Raw genomic sequence first — 27,043 nt, forward strand, 5'->3', positions numbered from 1 at the left:
TCTTACCTACACACCTGATATGATATGCTGGGTTGGGTTTGGGGAGAATTTGACCACCGATTAGATGTGTGCCACTTCACAAAGGATGAACACGTATAACTTTTATAAACATTGTAAAAACAACTTTAGGATTTGCCCGTCACATACTCCCATCATTTATTATGTTCTTGGCTATTTATCTGTATCAGTTATTTGAAATGTTTCACACACTTAATAATTATCCTTTATTATGAGACAGAATTGCTGGATAGCTCTCACCTTCAAGTGGAGAAATGTTTAGTTGTTCTGAAAGACACATGAAAGTGCTGACATTATCCTAGCTTTTGGAACTGTTAGATTATTTCTCAGGTGGGAGAACGGGACAGGCTGAGGAAAGTTAAAAGGGAGGGGCATGTTACGTAGACCCCAGCATGAGAGGGACCAGCCCTCGCCCTCAAGTAGGATCTTGTTGTTCTGAAAGATAGGCTAGTGTCATCACTTTGAGACATGGTTTTTGGAACCACTAAACATTCCTCCTCCTGAAGATAAGTGATTACCTGCAGTTCTGTCTCACAATTAATTAACTTTCTTGGCTGAATTTTCTTCTGATACAGAAGACTAAGTATAACAGAGATTACTGAACATGACTATGGTTTCATAGTCATGCAATGACATTACAGACCTAGTCTCATTCACCTCTGTGTCGTTTCATGGATTGTGATTCACCACATAGAGGAGGCAGTGACTTACAGACAAGACCAGTGAAAAAGAGTGCTAGAATTTTTTTAGTTTTCAGATGAAGTACTTTTTCAGAAGTTCAGAGAACTTGCACACATTCACTCAGCAGCTCTCATGCATGTTTCCACTGACTCCACATGCTAGGGCCCGACTGCATATGACAAGAGCAGCAATCTAGTTGGAGTGAGTAGTGGGGTAAGGAAAAGACATGGGATGGGTGGGGAGGTGAATAGCAGGGGGGAAGGGAAATATTCTATGCTTGTGTTTCCTGCGGTTGTGTGCAGGGATGTAGGGGGGACAGGATGGGGCTTCTAGGTGTGGCATTGGGAGGCTGTACTGGGCGGGGGGGGGGGGGGGGGGTTCAGAAGGAAGTGTGGAAAGAGAGAGAGGATCTTTCTGTTTCTTCCGTTCTTGTGTATCTTATACCAGTACTGATTTTTTTGCAGTAAACAAAGTGCTCATTATTGGAACAAGTTTTTGCATCATTTACTTGCCTTTAGTTTTCTAATGTTGCCTTTTTACCTCTTCTTGCTCTCTGTATGTTCTCCCTGTTTTTTTTTTAAGTCCTCCTCCCTGTTTTGGCATCTTTTACTTCTGTTACTCATCTTGTTGTCAGTGTTCCTTCTTGTGCTTGACTGTTGCTGCTGTTTGCATGTTTCCTCTGCATATTTCCTCAGTTAATTTCTAATTTTTTAAGTACAATCTCTCTTGTACATAAGAGCAATTGAACTAGACACACCTAGCTAGTTGAATTAGACACACCTAGCTAGTTGTGTGTAGCAACTACTTATGCTCCAATTACAGCAATGAAGTGTTATGTCTTGGAGGACTCCACATGATTCTAAAACCATGAGAGAATCATCGTGATTCATAACTGCAGCGGCACCCACACCTCATTGAGATTGCTCAGAGCAGTGTCCAAATCATGCATATCTTGGGATCCCAGATGTGCTCAATAGGTTTTAAGTCACGCGTCCTTTGGGGTGGAGGGGGTTTCCTTCTACGAGAGCATCTTCATGGGAGGAATGTTCCTTAAACAATTAGGCACACACAGTCCAGGAGTAATGGAGCGGTGTACCATGCTGAGGGTAGAGGTGACGTCTGTTGTTGTAGTTGGAGGCACAGATTACATTATTGAAAACTAGGTTTCTTTATTCTTTGTCATTGAGAGATAAGGACAGAGTATTTCATCCCACACATGAGAAGACCTCTCACTCCTGCTCAGAATTCCAGGTGATTCTTGTACATAGTTAAGAGTGCCCATTAGCTTTGTTCCTGTGCCTATGCTAATTTTTGTGCGTTGTGTTGTGACTTTTGTACCTCTAAGAGAGAGTGATGATTTTGTTGGTATGATTTGCTCACTGATTGTTGTTGTCCAGCATTGTTTACACAACTGTGGCCCATTACATGGTAGTCACTGGTGAACTCAGAGATCAAAACATCTTAACGTGCCCAGTTGATTCTTGTGATGGTGGTTTTCACTTAACAAGAATTCTCACCATGGACTCTTGACACAGTAACAAGTGAAAATCCCAGTGGCTGCTGTCTCAGAGATTGATTGTTCTGCGCACTGATACTAAGTGTCTTGCATATGTGTGAAGACATAACAGTTACCTGACAAGAAGAACTGCTCCATACACTGTTGTGTCTGGAGTGCTCCTTGTCCAATTCAGCAGCTACTTCTGTTGCTGTTGTTAATGTGCACATGCTATGTGTCTAATTTATTTGAAGTTTTTATTTTGAATATTAGCTTCAAAGTTTGTGTTTGTTCCATTCTTCCTGCCCTTTTTCTCCAAGGATGGGAACATGTTTTCTTTTTGCAGGCGGTGTAGTTGTCTATTATGTGTGAAGTACTGTCTGAAAGAAGCTTATTTCAAAGTGGTACAAAGATTGGCAACTTGCTTTAAATGTTCAGAAGTGTAAAGTTGTGCAATTCATAAAATGAAAAAATGATGTCTCCTATGATTATAATAGCAATGAGTCACAGTTGGAATCGGTCAACTCATACAACTACCTGGGTGTGACACTTTGTTAGGGTACGAAATGAAATGATCACATAGGCTCAGTTGTGGGTAAATTAGGTTGTTGTTGTTGTTGTTGTTGTTGTTGTTATCTTCAGTCCCGAGACTGGTTTGATGCAGCTCTCCAAGCTACTCTATCCTGTGCAAGCTTCTTCATCTCCCAGTACTTACTGCAACCTACATCCTTCTGAATCTGCTAAGTGTATTCATCTCTTGGTCTCCCTCTACGATTTTTACCCTCCACGCTGCCCTCCAATCCTAACTTTGTGATCCCTTGATGCCTCAGAACATGTCCTACCAACTGGTCCCTTCTTCTTGTCAAGTTGTGCCACAAACTCCTCCCCAAATCTATTCAATAGCTCCTCATTAGTTATCTGATCTACCCATCTAATCTTCAGCATTCTTCTGTAGCACCACATTTCGAAAGCTTCTATTCTCTTCTTGTGCAAACTATTTATCGTCCATGTTTCACTTCCATACATGGCTACAATCCATACAAATACTTTCAGAAACTATTTCCTGACAGTTAAATCTATACTCGATGTTAACAAATTTCTCTTCTTCAGAAACTCTTTCCTTGCCATTGCTAGTCTACATTTTATATCCTCTCTACTTCGACCATCATCAGTTATTTTGCTTCCCAAATAGCAAAACTCCTTTACTACTTTAAGTGCCTCATTTCCTAATCTAATTCCCTCAGCATCACCTGATTTAATTCGACTACATTCCATTATCCTCGTTTTGCTTTTGTTAATGTTCATCTTATACCCCCTTTCAAGACACTGTCCATTCCGTTCGACTGCTCTTCAAAGTCCTTTGCTGTCTCTGACAGAATTACAATGTCATTGGTGAACCTCAACGTTTTTATTTCTTCTCCATGGACTTAAATACCTACTCAGAATTTTTCTTTTGTTTCCTTTACTGTTTGCTCAATATACAGATTGCATAACATGGGGGACAGGCTACAACCCTGTCTCACTCCCTTCCCAACCGCTGCTTCCCTTTCATGCCCCTCGACTCTTGTAATTGCCATCTGGTTACTGTACAAATTGTAAATAGCCTTTCGCTCCCTGTATTTTACCCCTGCCACCTTTAGAATTTGAAAGAGAGTATTCCAGTCAACATTGTCAAAAGCTTTCTCCAAGTCTACAAATGCTAGAAATGTAGGTTTGCCTTTCCTTAATCTATTTTCTAAGATAAGTCGTAGGGTCAGTATTGCCTCACGTGTTCCAAGATTTCTACGGAATCCAAACTGATCTTCGCCGAGGTCAGCTTCTACCAGTTTTTTCATTCGTCTGTAAAGAATTCGCGTTAGTATTTTGCAGCTGTGACTTATTAAACTGGTAGTTCGGTAATTTTCACATCTGTCCACACTTGCTTTCTTTGAGATTGGAACTATTATATTCTTCTTGAAGTCTGAGAGTATTTCACCTGTCTCATACATCTTGCTCACCAGATGGTAGAGTTTAGTCAGGACTGGCTCTCCCAAGGCCGACAGTAGTTCCAATGGAATGTTGTCTACTCCCGGGGCCTTATTTCGACTCAGGTCTTTCAGTGCTCTGTCAAACTCTTCACGCAGTATCGTATCTCCCATTTCATCTTGATCTACATCCTCTTCCATTTCCATAATATTGTCCTAAAGTACATCGCCCTTATATAGACTCTCTATATACTCCTTCCACCTTTCTGCCTTCCCTTCTTTGCTTAGAACTGGGTTCCCATCTGAGCTCTTGATGTTCATACAAGTGGCTCTCTTTTCTCCAAAGGCCTCTTTAATTTTCCTGTAGGCAGTATCTATCTTACCCCTAGTGAGATAAGCCTCTACATCCTTACATTTGTCCTCTAGCCATCCCTGCTTAGCCATTTTGCACTTCCTGTTGGTCTCATTTTTGAGACATTTGTATTCGTTTTTGCCTGCTTCATTTACTGCGTTTTTATATTTTCTCCTTTCATCAATTAAATTCAGTATTTCTTCTGTTACCCAAGGATTTCTACTAGCCCTCATCTTTTTACCTACTTGATCCTCTGCTGCCTTCACTACTTCATCCCTCAGAGCTACCCAGTCTTCTTCTACTGTATTTCTTTCCCCCATTCCTGTCAATTGTTCCCTTATATTCTCCCTGAAACTCTCTACAACTCTAGTTCTTTCAGTTTATCCAGGTCCCATCTCCTCAATTTACCACCTTTTTGCAGTTTCTTCAGTTTTAATCTACAGTTCATAACCAATAGATTGTGGTCAGAGTCCACATCTGCCCCTGGAAATGTCTTACAATTTAAAACCTGGTTCCTAAATCTCTGTCTTACCATTATATAATCTATCTGATTCCTTCTAGTATCTCCAGGATTCTTCCATGTGTACAACCTTCTTTTATGATTCTTGAACCAAGTGTTAGCTATGATTAAGTTACGCTCTGTGCAAAATTCTACCAGATGGATTCCTCTTTCATTTCTCTCCCCCAATCCATATTCACCCACTATGTTTCCTTCTCTCCCTTTTTCTACCCTCGAATTCCAGTCACCCATGACTATTAAATTTTCGTCTCCCTTCACTACCTGAATAATATTTTTATCTCATCATGTTGTTGTTGTTGTGGTCTTCAGTCCTGAGACTGGTTTGATGCAGCTCTCCATGCTACTCTATCCTGTGCAAGCTTCTTCATCTCCCAGTACCTACTGCAACCTACATCCTTCTGAATCTGCTTAGTGTATTGATCTCTTGGTCTCCCTCTACGATTTTTACCCTCCACGCTGCCCTCCAATGCTAAAGTTGTGATCCCTTGATGCCTCAAAACATGTCCTACCAACCGATCCCTTCTTTTAGTCAAGTTGTGCCACAAACTTCTCTTCTCCCCAATCCTATTCAATACCTCCTCATTAGTTATGTGATCTACCCACCTTATCTTCAGCATTCTTCTGTAGCACCACATTTCGAAAGCTTCTATTCTCTTCTTGTCCAAACTAGTTATCGTCCATGTCTCACTTCCATACATGGCTACACTCCATACAAATACTTTCAGAAACGACTTCCTGACACCTAAATCTATACTCGATGTTAACAAATTTCTCTTCTTGAGAAACGCTTTCCTTGCCATTGCCAGTCTACATTTTATATCCTCTCTACTTCGACCATCATCGGTTATTTTACTCCCTAAATAGCAAAACTCCTTTACTACTTTAAGTGTCTCATTTCCTAATCTAATTCCCTCAGCATCACCCGACTTAATTTGACTACATTCCATTATCCTCGTTTTGCTTTTGTTGATGTTCATCTTATATCCTCCTTTCAAGACATTGTCCATTCCGTTCAACTGCTCTTCCAAGTCCTTTGCTGTCTCTGACAGAATTACAATGTCATCGGCGAACCTCAAAGTTTTTACTTCTTCTCCATGAATTTTAGTACCTACTCCGAACTTTTCTTTTGTTTCCTTTACTGCTTGCTCAATATACAGATTGAATAACATCGGGGAGAGGCTACAACCCTGTCTCACTCCTTTCCCAACCACTGCTTCCCTTTCATGCCCCTCGACTCTTATTACTGCCATCTGGTTTCTGTACAAATTGTAAATAGCCTTTCGCTCCCTGTATTTTACCCCTGCCACCTTCAGAATTTGAAAGAGAGTATTCCAGTCAACATTGTCAAAAGCTTTCTCTAAGTCTACAAATGCTAGAAACGTAGGTTTGCCTTTTCTTAATCTTTCTTCCAAGATAAGTCGTAAGGTCAGTATTGCCTCACGTGTTCCAACATTTCTACGGAATCCAAACTGATCTTCCCCGAGGTCGGCTTCTACCAGTTTTTCCATTCGTCTGTAAAGAATTCGCGTTAGTATTTTACAGCTGTGACTTATTAAACTGATAGTTCGGTAATTTTCACATCTGTCAACACCTGCTTTCTTTGGGATTGGAATTATTATATTCTTCTTGAAGTCTGAGGGTATTTCACCTGTCTCATACATCGTGCTCACTAGATGGTAGAGTTTTGTCATGACTGGCTCTCCCGAGGCCATCAGTAGTTCTAGTGGAATGTTGTCTACTCCCGGGGCCTTGTTTCGACTCAGGTCTTTCAGTGCTCTGTCAAACTCTTCACGCAGTATCTTATCTCCCATTTCGTCTTCATCTACATCCTCTTCCATTTCCATAATATTGTCCTCGAGTACATCTCCCTTGTATAAACCCTCTATATACTCCTTCCACCTTTCTGCCTTCCCTTCTTTGCTTAGAACTGGGTTGTCATCTGAGCTCTTGATATTCATACAAGTGGTTCTCTTCTCTCCAAAGGTCTCTTTAATTTTCCTGTAGGCAGTATCTATCTTACCCCTAGTGAGACAAGCCTCTACATCCTTACATTTGTCCTCTAGCCATCCCTGCTTAGCCATTTTGCACTTCCTGTCGATCTCATTTTTGAGACGTTTGTATTCCTTTTTGCCTGCTTCATTTACTGCATTTTTATATTTTCTCCTTTCATCAATTAAATTCAATATTTCTTCTGTTACCCAAGGATTTCTATTAGCCCTCGTCTTTTTACCTACTTGATCGTCTGCTGCCTTCACCACTTCATCCCTCAGAGCTACCCATTCTTCTTCTACTGTATTTCTTTCCCCCATTCCTGTCAATTGTCCCCTTATGCTCTCCCTGAAACTCTCTACAACCTCTGGTTCTTTCAGTTTATCCAGGTCCCATCTCCTTAAATTCCCACCTTTTTGCAGTTTCTTCAGTTTCAATCTGCAGTTCATAACCAATAGATTGTGGTCAGAATCCACATCTGCCCCAGGAAATGTCTTACAATTTAAAACCTGGTTCCTAAATCTCTGTCTTACCATTATATAATCTATCTGAAACCTGTCAGTATCTCCAGGCTTCTTCCATGTATACAGCCTCCTTTCATGATTCTTGAACCAAGTGTTAGCTATGATTAAGTTATGCTCTGTGCAAAATTCTACAAGGCGGCTTCCTCTTTCATTCCTTCCCCCCAATCCATATTCACCTACTATGTTTCCTTCTCTCCCTTTTCCTACTGACGAATTCCAGTCACCCATCTCATCATACATTTCATTAATCTCTTCGTCATCTGCGGAGCTAGTTGGCATATAAACTTGTACTACTGTAGGTAGGCATGGGCTTCGTGTCTATCTTGGCCACAATAATGCATTCACTATGCTGTTGGTAGTAGCTTACCCGCACTCATATTTTTTTATTCATTATTAAACCTACTTCTGCATTACCCCTATTTGATTTTGTATTTATAACCCTGTATTCACCTGACCAAAACTCTTGTTCCTCCTGCCACCGAACTTCACTAATTCCCACTATATCTAACTTCAACCTATCCATTTCCGTTTTTAAATTTTCTAACCCACCTGCCCGATTAAGGGATCTGACATTCCATGCTCCGATCCGTAGAACGCCTGTTTTCTTTCTCCTGATAACGACATCCTCCTGAGTAGTCCCTGCCCGGAGATCCAAATGGGTGACTATTGTACCTCGGGAATATTTTACCCAAGAGGACGCCATCATCATTTAACCATACAGTAAAGCTGCATGCCCTCGGGGAAAATTGTGGCTGTAGTTTCCCCTTGCTTTCAGCTGTTCGCAGTACCAGCACAGCAAGACTGTTTTGGTCAGTGTTGCAAGGCCGGATCAGTCAGTCATCCAGACTGTTGCCCCTGCAACTACTGCAAAGGCTGCTGCCCCTCTTCAGGAGCCACACGTTTGTCTGGCCTCTCAACACATACCCCTCCGTTGTGGTTGCACCTACAGTACGGCCATCTGTATTGCTGAGGCACGCAAGTCTCCCCACCAACGGCAAGGTCCATGGTTCATGGGGGTAGGGTAAATTAGGTGGTAGACTTTAATTTATTGGTAGAATACTGGAGAAGTGCAATTAGTCTACAAAGGAGATTGTTCACAAATTACTCAGTGTGACCCATTCTAGAATATTGCTCAGTTGTGTGGGACCTGTATGAAGTAGGACTAATGGATGCTATGGAACATACACAAAGAAGGGCAGCACGAATGGTCACAAGTTTGTTTGACCCATGGGAGAGTGATTACAAAGATACTGAAGAAACTAAACTGGTAGACTCTTCAAGATAGAGGAAAACTATCCTGAGAAAGTCTACTAACAAAGTTTCGAGAACTTGCTTTAAACGATGACTAGGATTATACTACAACACCCTACATACTGCTCACATAGGGATTGTGAGGACAAGATTAGACTGATCACAACAAGCCCAAAGGCATTCAAACAATCATTCTTCCTGCACTCTGTACATGAATGAAGAAACCCTGAACCCTAATAACTGGCACAATGGGATGTACCCCTCCCATGCGCTTCATGGTGGTTTGCAGAATATGGATATGGATGTAGATGTAGGTATGAGCATTAAGATTGGCTAATTGCTTGTGGAAGTGATGAGACTGGAAAAGAGTGAGAGAAACGAAAAACCGTAATTTGCCAGTGTGCCATATGTTGGCCCTGTCTTCAGAAGAAGAAGAAAAAGAAAAAAATCAGTTATCTCCGACAGATTAAGGGCACCGAATATATTTTGCTCCTGTGAAAAAATACTAACCTCTGCTTTTTAAAGTTAAAGGTGGCCTGGACCTCTAAAATTTCATTATACGAAACTGTTCCTTGAAATGAAATGAGTTTCAGTTTAAACTGCTATCATCATTGAAAGCAGATTTTTGTTGGCTTTCAAATCTCTGACATCTTTGTTGAACCTGAACCCAGGACTCACTAGCAACAAATGTCTGAGCCATGTTCTAAGAGAACTTATCCTCCTATCGTCTCTTCACTGCTCAGGTTTACTTCATCAAATGGAGAGCTGAGCCGGCCGAAGTGGCCGTGCGGTTAAAGGCGCTGCAGTCTGGAACCGCAAGACCGCTACGGTCGCAGGTTCGAATCCTGCCTCGGGCATGGATGTTTGTGATGTCCTTAGGTTAGTTAGGTTTAGCTAGTTCTAAGTTCTAGGGGACTAATGACCTCAGAAGTTGAGTCCCATAGTGCTCAGAGCCATTTGAACCATTTGGAGAGCTGATTGTGTGAATCATATAGTGGCCGCAATCCCTATTCCTTTTTTAAGTTTCAGACACAAATCTTAAGTATAGCTGAATAGGCACAGGCTGGTTTCCTACACTTGCAACACAAAAAAATCTTTTAGCAGAACACATTCCTCAGCATACAAGGCACTAAGTTAGCACCTATTTCACCATGAGAATAAATTAGAATCTGACTTCCAGCACGAATTCCTCAGAATTACGTAAATTCATCATTTGCCCCACAAGATGTGCTTGTTTTTCGTCACTCAGCCTCAGTTTAATGCGATTTTTTAATTGATGTGTGTCGCATCCTGTTCTGCTTTATCTCGTTTGATTAAGGGTCCTAGGTGACATATTTTTGTATATTATCGATTGATGCATCTTTTGCTAAATGCAGGAATCTCTGATTACAGCGGAGTGAAAATAACATTCTTGAAACATCCCCAAGGCTGTGGCTAAGCCAGGTGTCCACAATATCCTTTTTTCCAGGAGTGCTAATTCTGCAAGGTTTGCAGAAGAGCTTCTGTGAAGTTTGGAGACGAGGTACTGGCAGAATTAAAGCTGTGAAGACGTGTCATGAGTCGTGCTTGGGTAGCTCTGTTGGTAGGGCACTTGCCCACGAAAGGCAAAGGTCCTGAGTTTGAGTCTCGATCCAGCACACAGTTTCAGTCTGCCAGGAAGTTTCATATCAGCGCACACTCCACTGCAGAGTGAAAATCTCATTCATGAAATATCAGTGTGATCTTTTTGACAAAATTGCTGTTTTTTTTTGCCATATTCAGTATAATTTTTTTCTGAATTTGTTGTTACATTTTAAGAAATTGGTGTTATCATTTGCCAAACTTTGTGTTATTTTTTTGCCAAGTTAAATTTATTATTCACTATTGTTTTTGCTAAATTGTATGGTTTTATGCCAAATTCAGTGTTATTCTTGATGATTTCAATGCTGTTTTCATGTTCATGTCAATATCTGTTACGTGGAAAGTGAATTGCCAGCTTAAGATTATACATGACCCTCAGTCTTGCGGAGATTAAAAATCAAAATAATGTTTTAACATTCAATAGCTATCACTTATGAATATTAGTAAACTGCTGACCTCGCATTTATAACATTTTTCAAGACAGAATTGCAAATTTTGGGATATCTTATAAAAATCTCCTGTTTCACATTATTTCACCAAAAACCACTTATTAATGTTATAGTTGTCGTGAAATATTCCTGTCTCTACTCGTTGCTCGTGTATAAATCTGCACACTATGCAAGCAGTTAAATAGCTTTCTTTGACTTATTTCACAAATTGTAACACCTTGTAACCGTTTGAAGCTAATTAAGGCCATAGAAGCATGGTCTCTTCCAAATGTATGATTGACCAAATGGTGATTCTGGTAGCTGAGGTCAGAAGTTTTTGTTAATCCTGCCTCTTGATTTCCTGTGGTGGTATTTACAGAGAAACTTTCATCCCCTAACACGTAGTTCTTTATTTCTAACCAAGAAGTCAAACACCAGTTTTCATAGATTTAGCTTTTGAAAAAGTTTTTATGTAACAAAATATCTTCATTCACTCTTTCACCCCCCTGGAGGTTGAATTTCCAAAAACATTGAAACATGTATTTCTTTTTTGTTTTGTTTCTAACCGAGAAGTCAAATACGAATTTTCATATATGTAACTTTAAAAATGCTTTAGTAGTTCTTTAATAATGATAAAAAACAGTTTCACCCACTATTTTACCTCCTTAGGAACTGAATATCCAAATATGCTGCAACGAATCTTTTTTTATATCCAGCTGAGAGAGCAAATGCCAATTTTCATAGTGCAAGATTCAAAATTGCCTTAATAGCAACATATTTTCAAAAAACTGTTAATCCCTATTTCCGGAATTTCCAAAAATCTCTTCTTACCGATGCCTGCAGTATAAGATCAATGACCTCCTCAAACTTCAAGTTTCTTTCCTTGGCAGTTTGGGCTGTGCTGGACTGAGTCAATGAACCAGCCATGACATTTCCTTTTAATATAGAGATTAAAATTATACTCAGCTTTTGATCTTTTGTGGATTTTACATTTGCACAACTTTTTGTGCTTTAGACTGTACGAAACAAAAGATATACTAAGTGCTATTTGTATGCAAGTTATACTGTTCAGCTTCAAAATCATTTCAAAGCTTGAACGCTTTATATGTTACATTTTGTTTGTCATTTGATTGGAATTGATGTAGTTTCATTCACCAAGTACTACACAATGTGTGTTTCTTATGCATGAGTAAATCTAATGTTGCATGTCATATGTCTGTTCTTAAAGCCTTAGCCCAAAGACGTTGCTTCACAAATTACACACCTTTAAATAAATTAATTAGTGCAACAGTGTTACAGGTTTCCAATCATTGCTGTCATGTTTTGCACATTGTTTCTTGACAGACAGGAAATATGTTGATAAAGGGATTCCTGGCCCAAATTGTAATATATATATTTTGCAGAGCAGTATTTTGTTGTTTCAATAATCTCATTAGTTTTGGAAATTTGTAACTAATTATGCAATGCTATACTCCATAAATAATTGTTTATTGTGTGTGGATACATGGTGTGTACATTACAGATGATGTGTTATGCTACAGGTGTACAAGAGCAGCTCAAAGCGTAAAGCACATATATTGAAAATACACCCAGGTGCAGAACTGCCACTAAGTAACCGTCGGAAGGTAAGTGATTCTTACTTATCAGAGGGCAATGACACTCACTACTTTAAGAAAGTTCATGTGTTTGTAAGGCAAGTGTGGGAAATGATAGACATGAGTTTGTTGATACAAGATGTGTGTCACATTATTGTAATAGTGTATCATGTTCCATGCAGATCTTGTTGATTAATTCATTTTTGTTGATAGTGAGTTATCTATTACAGGAAATAAATAGTAAATTGATATGCCGTGAGCAGTGTATCCACTTTCTCACATATATATGGTGGGATTGCTTAAACTTGAGAGAGTGTAATAGTACCATGTTTAATACGTGTCTCGTTGATTTAAGAAGAAAGTTTCTGAAGTTGTACATATACAGAGAAATACTATTTAGCAAAAAATCCAAAATAAAGAGGCTTCAAGTGTGATCTAAAGACGTATTAAAAATTAAGTGCAGAGATGAAGGAAAATTCACTCCAGATTTTGAAATGAGTGTTTTGTGGTGGCTGTAGCCCTTCTTTTAGATGCAGTCCTGGGTCTTCTCCATATCATTGTATTCAGTGGCTGTGTCTAGGCATACAGCACTGCCTGAACAAAATTGGGTTATCATGCTTACTGATGGCGTCAAATGGCATACATTTGCACCATTAAAAAAGGGATATTAAGCACTAGAAATAGTTCATCTTCAAAATGGCTCTGAGCACTATGGGACTTAACTTCTGAGGTCATCAGTCCCCTAGAACTTAGAACTACTTAAACCTAACTAACCTAAGGACATCACACACATCCATGCCCGAGGCAGGATTCGAACCTGCGACCGTAGTGGTTGCACGGTTCCAGACTGTAGCGCCTAGAACCGCTCGACCACTCCATCTAGTTCATCTAATTATAACCTTAAGCAACCATCAATCAAGTATATTTTTGAAAAAAAAAATCATTGATTTTCATAACAAGTAATTTCCATGTGACAGTGCTGATACCACATTTCAACAAAGGTCACAGTCATCATCTCATAGCCTTAAGATGATGACACTTATTGAAACACTGCAGTATCTTGAATACAGCCACTATGTTGGAAACCTGCCAAGCTGAAGAAAATAAGGTGCAAATGCTGAGCAAAAAACATAGAGTTTTTGCAAATCAGTAATCCAGTGGCTAAAATGTGCCAGTTCTGAAAATAGTAGAATGACAACTACTCATGTAAATTTAAAGGACAGACAATGGGGCTAACGTTAGCAGCAGCAAAAATGTTTTATGTGAGGCTCAATAAATAAACAGTGATCACCATGGACTATCATCTAATACATGGAATGCAGAGACGTGCCATACTTATTTTATGTCATTAGATAAAAGTGAATGATGGAGATGGAAGACAAGCCATTGGCTATTGCAAATGGCATAGCATGGGGCAAGGGGGTATCATCGCCCAAGTCGGCACAGATGTGAAAGGGGGGGGGGGAGGGGGAGGGCAGGTGGCAGGGATCGGCTGTGCTGAATAATCCTCTCTGCAGCATCAGGCCGTATTATTATATCAGATAATTGTATTGTCATCAGGCCTGCATACGTACTTAGGCAGAATTTAAAGTCAGTTGGACTAGTGGAAATGGTTAAAATGGAGAGTTGTAAGATTTGACCTAAGCCAATATAGTACTTATATTTGTTGTTGTTGTTGTTGTTGTTGTTGTCTTCATTTCAGAGACTGGTTTGATGCAGCTCTCCATGCTACTCTGTCCTGTGCAAGCTTCTTCATCTCCCAGTATCCACTGCGACCTACATCCTACAGAATCTGCTCTGTGTATTCATCTCTTGATCTTCCTCTATGATTTTTACTCTTCACGCTGCCCTCCAATACTAAATTGGTGATCCCTTGATACCTCGGAACATGTCCTACCAACCGATCCCTTCTTCTAGTCAAGTTGTGCCACGAATTTCTCTTCTCCCCAATTCTATTCAATACCTTCTCATTAGTTATATGATCTACTCCCCAATTGTATTCAACACCTTCTCATTAGTTATGTGATCTACCCATCTAATCTTCAAGATTCTTCTGTAGCACCACGTTTCAAAATCTTCTATTCTCTTCTTGTACAGACTATTTGTCATCCATGTTTCACTTCCAAATATTTTCAGAAACAACTTCCTGACACTTAAATCTATACTCGATGTTAACAAATTTCTCTTCTTCAGAAATGCTTTCCTTGCCATTGCCAGTCTACATTTTAATTCCTCTCTACTTCGACCATCATCAGTTATTTTGCTCCCCAAATAGCAAAGCTCATCTACTGCTTTAAGTGTCTCATTTCCTAGTCTAATTACCTCAGCATCACCCAACTTAAATTGACTGCATTCCATTATCCTCGTTTCGCTTTTGTTGATGTTCATCTTATATCCTCCTTTCAAGACACTGTCCATTCCGTTCAGCTGCTCTTCCATGTCCTTTGCTGTCTCTGACGGAATTACAATGTCATCAGCGAACCTCAAAGTTTTTATTTCTTCTCCATGGATTTTAATTCCTACTTCGAATTTTTCTTTTGTTTCAATTACTACTTGCTCAATATACAGATTGAATAACATTGGGGATAGGCTACAACCCTGTCTCACTCCCTTCCCAATCACTGCTTCCCTTTCATGCCCCTCAACTCTTATAACTGCCATCTCATATCTGTACAAATTGTAAATAGCCTTTCGCTCCCTATATTTTACCCCTGCCACCTTTAGAATTTGAAAGAGAGTATCCCAGTCAACATTGTCAAAAGCTTTTCCTAAGTCTACAAATGTTATAAACATAGGTTTGCCTTTCCTTAATCTATTTTCTAAGATAAGTCGTAGGGTCAGTATTGCCTCACGTGTTCCAAGATTTCTACGGAATCCAAACTGATCTTCCCCGAGGTTGGTTTCTACCAGTTTTTCCATTCGTCTGTAAAGAATTCGCGTTTGTATTTTGCAGCCATGACTTATTAAACTGATAGTTCGGTAATTTTCACATCTGTCAACACCTGCTTTCTTTGGTATTGGAATTATTATATTCTTCTTGAAGTCTGAGGGTATTTCGCCTGTCTCATACACCTTGCTCACCAGATGGTATAGTTTTGTTAGGCATGGCTCTCCCAAGGCTGTCAGTAGTTCTAATGGAATGTTTTCTACTCCCAGGGCTTTGTTTCGACTTAGGTCTTTCAGTGCTCTGTCAAACTCGTCACGCAGTATCATATCTCCTATTTCATGTTCGTCTACATTCAAGTACACCACCCCTCTATATACTCCTTCCACCTTTCTGCTTTCCCTTCTTTGCTTAGAACTGGGCTTCCATCTAAGGTCTTGATATTCATGCAAGTGGTTCTCTTTTCTTCAAATGTCTCTTTAATTCTCCTGTAGGCAGTATCTATCTTACCCCTAGTGAGATAAGCCTCTACATCCTTACATTTGCCCTGTAGCCATCCCTGCTTAGCCATTTTGCACTTCCTATCATCTCATTTTTGAGATGTTTGTATTCCTTTTTGCCTGCTTCATTTACTGCATTTTTATAGTTTCTCCTTTCATCAATTAAATTCAATATATCTTCTGTTACTCAAGGATTTTTACTAGCCCTCAGCTTTTTACCTACTTGATCCTCTGCTTCCTTCACTATTTCATCCCTCAAAGCTACCCATTTCTTCTTCTACTGTATTTCTTTCCCCATTCTTGTCAATTGTTCCCTAATGCTCTCCCTGAAACTCTGTGCAACCTGTGGTTCTATCAGTTTATCAGGTCCCATCTCCTTAAATTCTCACCTTTTTGCAGTTTTTTCATTTTTAATCTACAGTTCATGACCAGGTCAGAGTCCACATCCGCCCCTGGATATGCCTTACAATTTAAAACCTGGTTCTTAAATCTCTGTCTTACCATTATATAATCTATCTGAAACCTTCCATTGTCTCCAGGTCTCTTCTATGTATACAACCTTCTTTCATGATTCTTGAACCACGTGTTAGTTATGATTAAGTTATGCTCTGTGCAAAATTCTACCAGGCAGTTTCCTCTTTCATTTCTTACCCCCATTCCATATTCACCTACTACGTTTCCTTCTCTTCCTTTTCTATTATCGAATTCCAGTCACCCATGACTATTAAATTTTCGTCTCCCTTCACTATCTGAATAATTTCTTTTATCTCATCATACATTTTATCAATCTCTTCGACATCTCCGGAGTTAGTTGGCATATGAAGTTGTACTAGTGTGGTAGGTGTGGGCTTTGTGTCTATCTCGGCCACAATAATGCATTCACTATGCTGTTTGCAGTAGCTTACCCGCACTCCTATTTTTTTATTCATTATTAAACCTACTTCTGCATTACCCGTATTTGATTTTGTTTTTATAACCCTGTATTCACCCAACCAGAAGTCTTGTTCCTCCTGCCACCAAACTTCACTAATCCGCAGTAAATCTAACTTTAACCTATCCGTTTCCCTTTTTAAATTTTTTAATCTACCTGCCCGATTAAGGGATCTGACATTCCATGCTCTGATCTGTAGAATGCCAGTTTTTTTTCTCTTGATAATGACGTCGTCCTGAGTAGTCACCGCCCCGAGATCCGAATGGGGGACTATTTTACCTCCGGAATATTTTACCCAAGAGGACGCCATCACCAGTAAACCATACAGTATAGCTGCATGCCCTCGTAAAAAATTGTGGCTGTAGTTTCCCCTTGCTTCCAGCCGTTTGCTATACCAGCACAGCAAATCCGTTTTGGTTAGTGTTACAAGGCCAGATCAGTCAATCATCCAGACTGTTGCACCTGCGACTACTGTAAAGCCTGCTGCCCCTCCTCAGGAACCACATGTTTGTCTGGCCTCTCAAGAGATACCCCTATGTTGTGGTTGCACCAACGGTACGGCTACTGTATCGCTGAGGCACGCAAGCCTCCCCACCAATGGCAAGGTCCATGGTTATTTATATGAAGTTAAATAAAAGCTTGTCAAGTATTTTACTCAAAATAAGAGAACAAATTTCGTGTTTTCAATTTTGAAACACATGTGACTTGACATGATCTGCTGTTTCCGCACAACAAATGCAATTAGTGTGTCTGGTTTCATTTTTATTTTATATGATTAGTCAGGTATATAGGAGTGTTAATGTAAATTCTTGTCTTGTATATTTTTATGCTTTTCAGTGGATTTGTGGTTTTACCCATGTAGAGTGTTCCTTACATGTTTTAGTTTGTTTATTTCCATCATGATTTGGTGGCATTATAGCTCACAAAACCGCGAAAAGGCTAAGAGAACGTAGAGTATTGTACTGAAATAAAAATAAAGCCAAGGAGGAGAGGACCAGAAAAAATGCAGGGGCAGTTGTAAAGTTTGTGAAAGTTTCTTTGTAGACTCCAGAATCCACACCGAATCCATCAGGTGTCAGATCTTCAGAGGCTAGTGCTGCTCAAAACCAAGAAGAAACTGTAGTAGTGCAAGTACCTAACACTGATGACTTGCTGGGACCTGTAATTTGTTCTATGAATGTGTCTGTTTCATGTGCTTCTGATGTGACTGCTGAAATTGCAACGGTAGAGCAAGCTGTAACCACATCCACTGGCTCAGGCTTCGTGAGAAACAATATTTAAAAAATTGAAATATATATTGTAACATGCAGTATCTAGTAGTACGGGAAGGTCCTGAAGTATTTCAGCACATTAATTCCGACTTTGCTGAAGGGCCAGCAGTATCACACATGGTTCAGTCAATCAGATATAGACTCTATCACCCGAAGGTATTGCAAAAGAGGCAGGTAATGAGAGAGACATTGACAAATTTTTGCAAATGGAAGAAGTTGGAAACAATACTTTAAAAGGTTTAAAAGGGGAAAAAGTAACATCACTGTCAACAGAAACAACTTTTTAAAACTGGTGCATCTACTGGCAAAGTACAATCCTGTTCTTAAAAACATTAACTAAGTCTAGTATCCCCATCAGTAGATGTTACACTGGAGGCAGATAAGCAGGTTCAGGTTGCGCAGTGGGATAGTGCGAAATTCTGCCAGGGAGAATGCGAGTGACACTTAGCATAGGCAGACTCGCTATCCCCAATGCAATTCGCTGATTTTGATGAGTCAGCAGAAAGGTGAAAGAATTACTTGTGCCGGTTCTTGCTGCACTGCCAGGTAAGGCCTGTCGTCTATTCAGTTGATAAGGCTGCTTTGCTGTTGTCCAGCAGAACAGGTGTATAAGAAGTTGTCCAAGTCTTCCATTGATCACGAGAAACTTCCCTTTGATGAGCTTTGTTGGTTGCTTATGCAGTGTTTTGCACATAAAACTCATATAGTGGCAAAGCGGTTGTAGTTTAACCAGCACCACAAGTGCCATGGACAGCAGTGTGCAGCCTGCATTGCCGATTAGGTCTTTTTGTGCAAGTGTTATTTTGAGTGTCCCAAATGTGCTACCTCTTATGGACGCTCACTAATTCAGGATGTGATTGTCAAGTTAGCTCCTGATCACGAGGTTCAGACTAGCCTATTGACCATGTCTGAACTTTCTATAGCTGACATTGGCCAAATTGTGGAATCGCAAGAGCTTTCAGCGATGGCAAGGGATGTTCTTTCTGGTAATGGCAGGTGGCACAATCGGGTGTGCATGGTAACCAGCCCCTGGTGACCTGCAGGATACCAAGGCAGCGTCACTTCCCGTGAGTTGTGGTGTGTTGTCATTGTTGACGATTTCAGTGCACAGGCATTGTGGCACTGCCCATCCTCACCAATGCCGACCTTGGCAGGTTTGTATGACTCTCAGCATTTTAATTCCCACCAATGGCATTTTTCGGGTTGTTGACATTGTTTTACATCCCTTTATTCGGCGAGCCAGCGGTCCTGCCCTGATTATAATTTGTTGCTTTATCGCATGTTCGCAGGAGCTGCCCAGTTTGTGTGGGGTATGCCTGCAGATAGGTCGTTTGGCAACTGTTTGTGTTAGTTAATCTGCTTTGAATTAGTCATCAAACATCTCACTGGTTTCACAGGAATCAGGGGCTGCCTCTGACATCGCGCATATGTTGCCCTGGCATACTTTGCTGACATTGGTATTGGATGGGCGACCACTTTAATTTCAGGTAGACACATGAGTGACAGTCAGTTTAATTAACTTAGATATGTACAGCCTGTTGGTGTGCTTGGACTTTCAACGGCTGCTCCATCACTTTCTGTCTATAGTAAACAAAAATTCCCTTGTGTGTGTGGGGGGGGGGGGGGCGGTTCTCTGGCTTTGTGAGTTGTAAGAATGTTAGTGGCCAATTCACTGTTGATGCAAAATATCTTTGGACATGAGATTTTTTCAGTTTTTTGGATTCAACATTGTTGAAAAAGTGCATTTACTGCCCCAGTCCATTCCTTTTCACAGTTTGGAATACTTACTGCATTCCTATAGCCCACGGTTTGAGAGTACCTTGGGCCGAGCAGAAAATATCGAGTGTTTCTCTTAAGCTGTTGTTGGTACCTAAATTTTGTCATCTCTACCCCATTCCCTTCGCCATGCGCGACAATGTAAAGTTTGAGTTGTAGTGTTGGCAGGATCAGGATGTCATTACCTCCATTTCATCGAGTCAGTGGGCCACCCATTTGATTGGGTGTGCAGTATTTTTCCTACATTGACATACTCGATGTTTACCTGCAGTTGCCATTGGACTCTGTTTCTTGGACTTTTGTATTCCTCAACACCCGCTTTGTGCTATACCAGTTTAATCACTTGCATTTTGGAATCTTGTCTGCACCAGGAATTTACTAATGGTGTTTGGAGGAATTGATTCAGAACATTCCCTGTTGCATCAGTTACCATGATGACATCTGGGTCTCTGGCCCTACTTGGGAGGAGCACTTAGAAATCATCAGTTGATTTTCCAGTGCCTATTGGAGAATGTCCTTCATTGCAAGCTGTAGAAATGCAGCTTTTTCTCCCCAAAGCCACATGTTTCAAATCTCATGCTTATTAAAGGTGGTCTTGTCACCACTGATGACCTCATCGAGGCTGTTGCCCAAGAACCTAAAGGAACTCTAATCTTCTTTGGGTGAGATTTCATATTGTGCTCAGTTCATTCCCCAGGCTATGCACAGCTGCCAGCCTCTTAACCAGCTTCGCCAGAAGGGCATTAACTTTGTCTGATTTGTGGATTGTCAATGGACTTATCAGTCCCTCATGCTGGGTTTGTGATCTGCTCCCTGTCTGGCTTCCTTTGTGCTGGGTCAACTATTAACTCTGGCCTACAATATGTCCCAGAATGGCATTGGCGCCTTCCTGTCCCATCAGAATACGGGTGGCACCAAACAGCCCATCACTTATGCATTAGAGACACTTTCCGCTGTACAGCATAATTATTCATCGGTGGAAAAAGAGGTGCTAGCTATTACTTTCACGGTTAAAAGGTTACATGTCTTCCTGTATGGGGCGAGGGTGAGATTACTCATCTCCAACAACAAGTAATTGGTTTCCTTCCTTAGTAGGGTTAACCAGAACACATTTCTTTGTGTGTGGATTAGGCATGGCATACATTTTTCCTTCTATGTGATTGGTTCGTTGTTGTCCAGGGAGTTCTCATGCTTGCCACACAGGAGCAAAGCTGCTGTGTGGTCGTTCCCCCCAGCATTGTGTCCTCGCATCCTCGAGTTGCTGCAATTGTTGCACTAGGGTATGACTCATATGAAGATGTTGGTTTGTCATCACGTCTTGTGGCCAGCGATCGAACATCTGGTACACTCTTGTGCACAGAACCAGGCTACACTGGCATACGAGTTCCCTACTTGCATGGTCCAGGGACAAGTTGTACATCGATTTCACTAGCCTGTTTTTGGACAGCATGTGGGTGTTGGTGGTCGATGCAGTGTCCAGTTTCCTGTACATAGCCAAGCTGTCCTACACATTGTCGACTGTAATAGTTCCTTTGTTGGTTATTTTTGCCATTGAGGTGTCCCCAGGACCCTGGTATCCGACAAAGGTTAGTAATTTATGTCGTGGGAGTTTGAGGACTTTTGTGTTTACAGAGGCATCCAACATCTGACTACTGCTCAATTTCTCCTGGTTTCTAACTCAAGAGGTAAAACACTTTGTGCATACTTTTAAGAAGTCCATGTTTGCTGCTTCCTGTGACGAAGTGTTGTTGAGTTTTCTGGCTACATACCATGTGACACCAGTCAACAGGTACACTCTGGTGGAATGATTGCATGGACACCAGACCTGGGATATGATGCACCCTGAGTCGCATGGCATGGACCACCATGGGGTTCCACATTTTCCTCCCAGGGCTGCTGTTTGGACCCAGTCCTTCGGCTGGTGTGGCTGCCAGATATCATGGTGGGGCACAGCAGTCATCAGTTGTTTGTCGTGGATGTTGGTTAGCAGCAGCTGACTCCCCATGCAAATCAACTACATCCATTCCCTTCTTCTACTGCTGATTTTGATCCACCTTCCTCACCCTCCACGTCATCCCACCCCTTACCTATGGTAGTGGTGTCGCTTCCACTGCTGCTATGTGCCCTTCTGCCCGAGCCAGCAGTGTTGGGGTTGCCTCCTTCAGTGGTTGGTCTGCTGACGGGTCCTCCAGGGGCCTCTCCAGTTCTGTGCCAGAGGTTGAGGCCCAAGCCTGGTCATCAGCCCTATGTGGCCTTTCCAGGGGCAGGGCTTTAGCATCCCTGCCAGTGGACATCACGATGGAGGCAGATGAACTGGTGTGGGTAGTGCACCAAGATGGTGGGAAAACCTGCCATGGAGGGCACACATGACACACACTATGGGCAGACCCACTGGTAGAGGTGTTTACCTGCAGACAGCAGTAGGGTGGGTGAGCCAGTGATTATTCATCTGTTTGAGTTCAGTAGAGGGATGACAGCAGTGGAAGCAGCCAGAAACATTTGTGCCATGTATGGGGTTAATGCCATTGGACAGAGCAAGGCAAGAAAATGGTTTTCTCATTTTAAGGAAGAGCGTTTTGACATTAGTGACTCTCCATATTCAGGAAGACCTTCAGTGTTTGATGAGCATTGTTTAAACAGATTAATTCACAGTGATCCATATCAGTATACTCAAGAACTGGCAAATGTGATGAACTGTGATCATTTCACTATCATGTGACATTTGCATGCAAGGGAGAAGGTTCAAAAATTGGGTATATGGGTAAGCTAAAATCACAAAAATCAACATGTCGCCATATGTGCATCTCTGCTTGCTCATCATCAGTTGGCTCATGAACAACAACGACCATTCCTATCCTTTATACTGGTGATGAGAAATGGTGTCTTTATGCCATCATAAATAAAAGAAAGAAATGATTCAGTCCAAACAATGCAGCAACTCCCCATACCAAGACCTGCGTGTATCCCCAAAACATAGTGTCATGCATCTAGTGGAACAGGGATGGTATGGTGTAATACGAATTACTTCCTCGAGGTGTAACCATCACCGCTGACACGTATTGTTAACAAACCATCTGATTTCTACAGTTGCGAAGCTGAAAAGTTATCCCACTGTTGGAAAACTGTTGTAAGTAGTGAAGGAGAATGTACTATTGATGACTAAAGCCTCTGTTATATGTATTTGTTATATTTATTAAACAATTTGTTATGTTTATTAAACATAACAAGGAAGAATGCTAGAACTTGTGCATCAACCTAATAAATAAATCCTCATTACCAGATTTGTACATGCCATAGATAGTGGAGTATTTCCTCACAGTTAAAGTACACACACACACACACACACACACACACACACACACACGTAAATGACCAAGTGATGCCAGAGCTTTGTAATCGAGGAAGTAAGTAGTTTCATAATGTTGTCCCAATAGACCAGAAAGCAAGCACACATTAGTTGTAAACAACCATACGTTATCTCCAAAAACAGTTACCACCAATGCAGTTGTGTATTGTAATTGCCAGAGGGTAGCAGTGAGAGCCAGTATGGAGTGCAAAGTGAAGGCCATTTTGATGGGTGTGCACTTAGGTCCAGATTTCAGTCATGGAGTGTTCTGTGTAATGTCTTGTGACCATGTCAGGGTCTGTGGTACTGCTTGCAGAAAGTTTGTTCTGAAGCATACTAAATGACTATCTCAGTTGTTCCTAGGCTGGAACACGAGATTAATGTTCCAGTGAAGCATATTCATATGAAAATAATAAATTTATTATATTAAACAAATAGTAAACCAGTTATTATTTGTATATATTAAATTACAGTGGGGAGTTTTGCAACTCATTAATTTTAAACAAAAAGTGAAAACCGTGATTATTTATGTATATTAAAAATTTTCAGGGTGGAATTCCTGAGATACCTGGCCTACCTGATCCGACTTTCTCTCAGACAGTGGGTAGTGTCACAACCCACCCTCATGGTTGTCAGTGGTGTCATAAACAATACGCTTCGAAGGCAAAATTGCTACAGCATCAGCGGAAGAAGCATATCGAGCTGCTGCCACCAGGACAGCAGGTAGGTCTTCAGGAGCAACCTTGAGTGTGTGTGTGTGTGTGTGTGTGTGTGTGTGTGTGTGTTTTTCACAAAATCAGGTCAGTAATGTAACATAGACTCCGTGAAGTCCAACCTATTTATATGAGTGACAATTAACAGCACACTTTCTTCAGCCTCAGTGGTTGGTGGACACCCTGAGTATGAGAATTATCAAGACTACAGGACAATGACAGACAGGTAAATGCATGGTCTGGCTGTGTGGTTGGGAAAACCTGGGCATCTGGCCATTGCCGTCCAACATGAAGGGTTAACCGCCATGGCTGAATTGAGTGTCCAGAGTAAATATCAAATAAAATTAAATCGAACAAACACTGAACCCAGCTAGCTACAGAGAAGCCAATAACATGGTTACAAAGACAAAAATAAGAAGTTCATAGGTAAAAATGTGTCCTCAATCCTAAAAGCAGTTTTTAAGTTATTTAAAAAATTTGAAACTCCCTTCCCATCCCCCATGGGAGAGGGGTCAACCTTTTTATTTTCAAGTGGAAACCCTCTCCCCGATTTTTATTTCAGATCCAGATTCTTCACCAAAAAGCCTTGGGTCTACCCAAGACTTTTTTTCCATTCATTGTAGATGGCACTGTAATTGACAAAGTTCAATTTTTATGATTATTGCAGTTGACGAACTTCCCTGAGGTGGATAAATGGGAACCTTACAGGCATCACTATGCATTTTTTACACAGATCACAAACCTATCATTCCTACATGCCTGTGACATCCAAAGAGCACCCAAGACGTTGTCCCGGATGCATCAGTCAACCCTTATGCTTCAGTTTTCTTAATATATGTACGAGGTGATGTGTCTTTTGTTTCAAATCCACCTTTTTGTCTTTCTCCAAACTTACAAAAAATATTTAAAATTAATATTTGTCGGACCATGAAGTTGAAATATAGTACAGTTAAATCTGACTCGTCTTTTTTGTAACTAGCTACTTCACCGAATACTAATCCTGAGTTATTAATAAATAATCTTATTAAAACACCACATGTATCATGTAAATTAACATCAAAAGTTAATAGACAACTGAAATCTGGCAAAATTTTGTAACATGTGTGGACCACCAGTGTAATTATAAATGTGGATTAAGATCTGATAATCATTCCCAAAGAGTTATATTAACTAAAACTTCTGGTGAAAGAGATGTGTTAATAGATAACTCAACATCTTGTTTTATCTTTAGTTCGGATAAATCATTATTGCCCTCTACCAAAGTGTCAAAATGAATACCAAACTTCTAACTTACATAAATCTGTATCCTGTTTTGAAATATTTATTCTGAAAGGTTTGTTTTGATTCAATATCCAACCAAACGAAACCCTTAATTAATGGATTTACAGCAAAATCAGATTGTACAGTTATAAAAAACTGTAAGTCCTTTGATATTTGTAGAATAGTAGATTGTAATTCAAGTTTTCTTTATACGAATCCTTAATGAGTTCCTTAAGTTTTTGATGGTAGACTTGTAATTCCACTCTTAGTTCATCACCTTGGGTCCTTAATTGTTCCATTAATTCAGTTTTATTTGCATCTGGCTTAGTATCTAACATATTTAAAATGTATTTGTTTACTAAACTGCTCACTCTAACTTTTCAAAAATTCTTTTGATGATTGAAAGCACTTCTTAATGATTGCAACTATATTGATTTAATTTTTCAGTTTCAACAAGATATATAAGGCAACCCTTTGTATTCAATTTGTGAACATACTTTGATATGTCATTACATTAAATCTGTAAGATGTTCATGGGCTACAGCTCTGAAACTTTGACAGCTAAGCTTTGTCTCTCCTCTGTGACATCACAATCAATGTCGTGGTATGCCTTGCTTCTGTGAGCTGGAGTAACAGTCCAACCATCAGATACCACAAATAACAGTATTTTCAGCCATGGCAATCGTCACTCTTCGTTTAGATAAATTAACATAATATCATTATATTCGGAATGCTGTGCTGCACCACATTGTCACTTTATAATGTAGGACAGTGTGTTGCCTTCTGCAACCATAACATGTGGAGCCATCTGAAAAGGACTGTGGATGGAAATGCCATACTTCAATAATTGACTTAGTGAACTGTTACTCAGGCTGGAAAAAGCTCAAGGAACATCCTTTGCCTAGCATATGCCAACCATTGGCTTGGTTTTTTCACTTACTTACACAACTGATGTAACAAAACCAATTTTGAACTTCTTCAGCTGCCACGTGGTCAGCGAACCAGCTCATCATCATCTGGAAATCCTCCTAGTCCTGCTCAATCAGGATCAGGCAGTAGCCGCAGCCCACAACACTCCACAGCTGACAACTACTCACAGTTAGCATTGACCAAGAAAGACCATTCTGTCCAAGACCACGATGACACTGTTGATGCAGACAATGGACACACCAGTAATGATGATCTTTTGGTTGATAATGTCATCAATATAGTTCCTGGTAAGTAACTTAGAGTTAAAGCATCCTTATTGGTCATACAGTCTTAATTCAGTATATATCTTTAATTTTTCTAATTTTTGAATTGAAAAATTGTTTCATTGGTGCAGGCTAACAGAAGTATCTGGAGGAAATGTTTTACAAAACTGTAATATGTTCAACAAAACATAATATTTATCTCTGTATGAAAACTGTATCATCTATATGAGAGTTTGTTTGATTCTTTCTATGTATGCCACAACATGAATGACTTCATAATCTGGAAAGTGTGACTCGATGTTGGGATAAGCATTTTACATTATATGTGGTTTATTATTAATGGGAAATAATGATGATGATGATACAAAGAAAATTGTTTTGTATGTGGTGGCGGCTTTTGGAACTTAGATGATAGTCGAGTGCTACTCTAATTCTATTGCAACTGAAACACACACCCTTTCCATATGTGAACTATGAGTGCTGCAAGTTATTTCTTCAAAAGTTTGAGATATAATCATTCTCAGTATTTAACTCAATGAATCCTTTGAGGCAATAAATGGGTTGCAGTTCTCAGAATGAGATTTTCACTCTGCAGCGGAGTGTGCACTGATATGAAACTTCCTGGCAGATTAGAACTCAGGACCTTTGCCTTTTGTGGGCAAGTGCTCTACCATCTGAGCTACCCGAGGACGACTCACTATCCATCCTCACAGCTTCAGTTCTGCCAGTACC

General features: G+C 40.4%; 1 protein-coding gene across 4 annotated transcripts in view; it reads left to right on the plus strand.

Annotated features, from left to right (window-relative positions):
* LOC126194770 (PR domain zinc finger protein 10-like) overlaps positions 1-27,043 on the plus strand; it is a 208,324-nt gene that overhangs the window by 163,754 nt on the left and 17,527 nt on the right. For all 4 annotated transcript variants that reach the window (XM_049933056.1, XM_049933055.1, XM_049933057.1 and 1 more), the window contains 3 exons: positions 12,384-12,467; positions 23,695-23,868; positions 26,101-26,335. In XM_049933056.1, coding sequence (XP_049789013.1) covers positions 12,384-12,467; positions 23,695-23,868; positions 26,101-26,335 — 493 coding nt within the window. The remainder of the gene's footprint in view (positions 1-12,383; positions 12,468-23,694; positions 23,869-26,100; positions 26,336-27,043) is intronic.

The sequence above is a fragment of the Schistocerca nitens genome, chromosome 7 (assembly GCF_023898315.1).
Source record: "Schistocerca nitens isolate TAMUIC-IGC-003100 chromosome 7, iqSchNite1.1, whole genome shotgun sequence".
In the NCBI taxonomy this organism is placed as follows: domain Eukaryota; kingdom Metazoa; phylum Arthropoda; class Insecta; order Orthoptera; family Acrididae; genus Schistocerca; species Schistocerca nitens.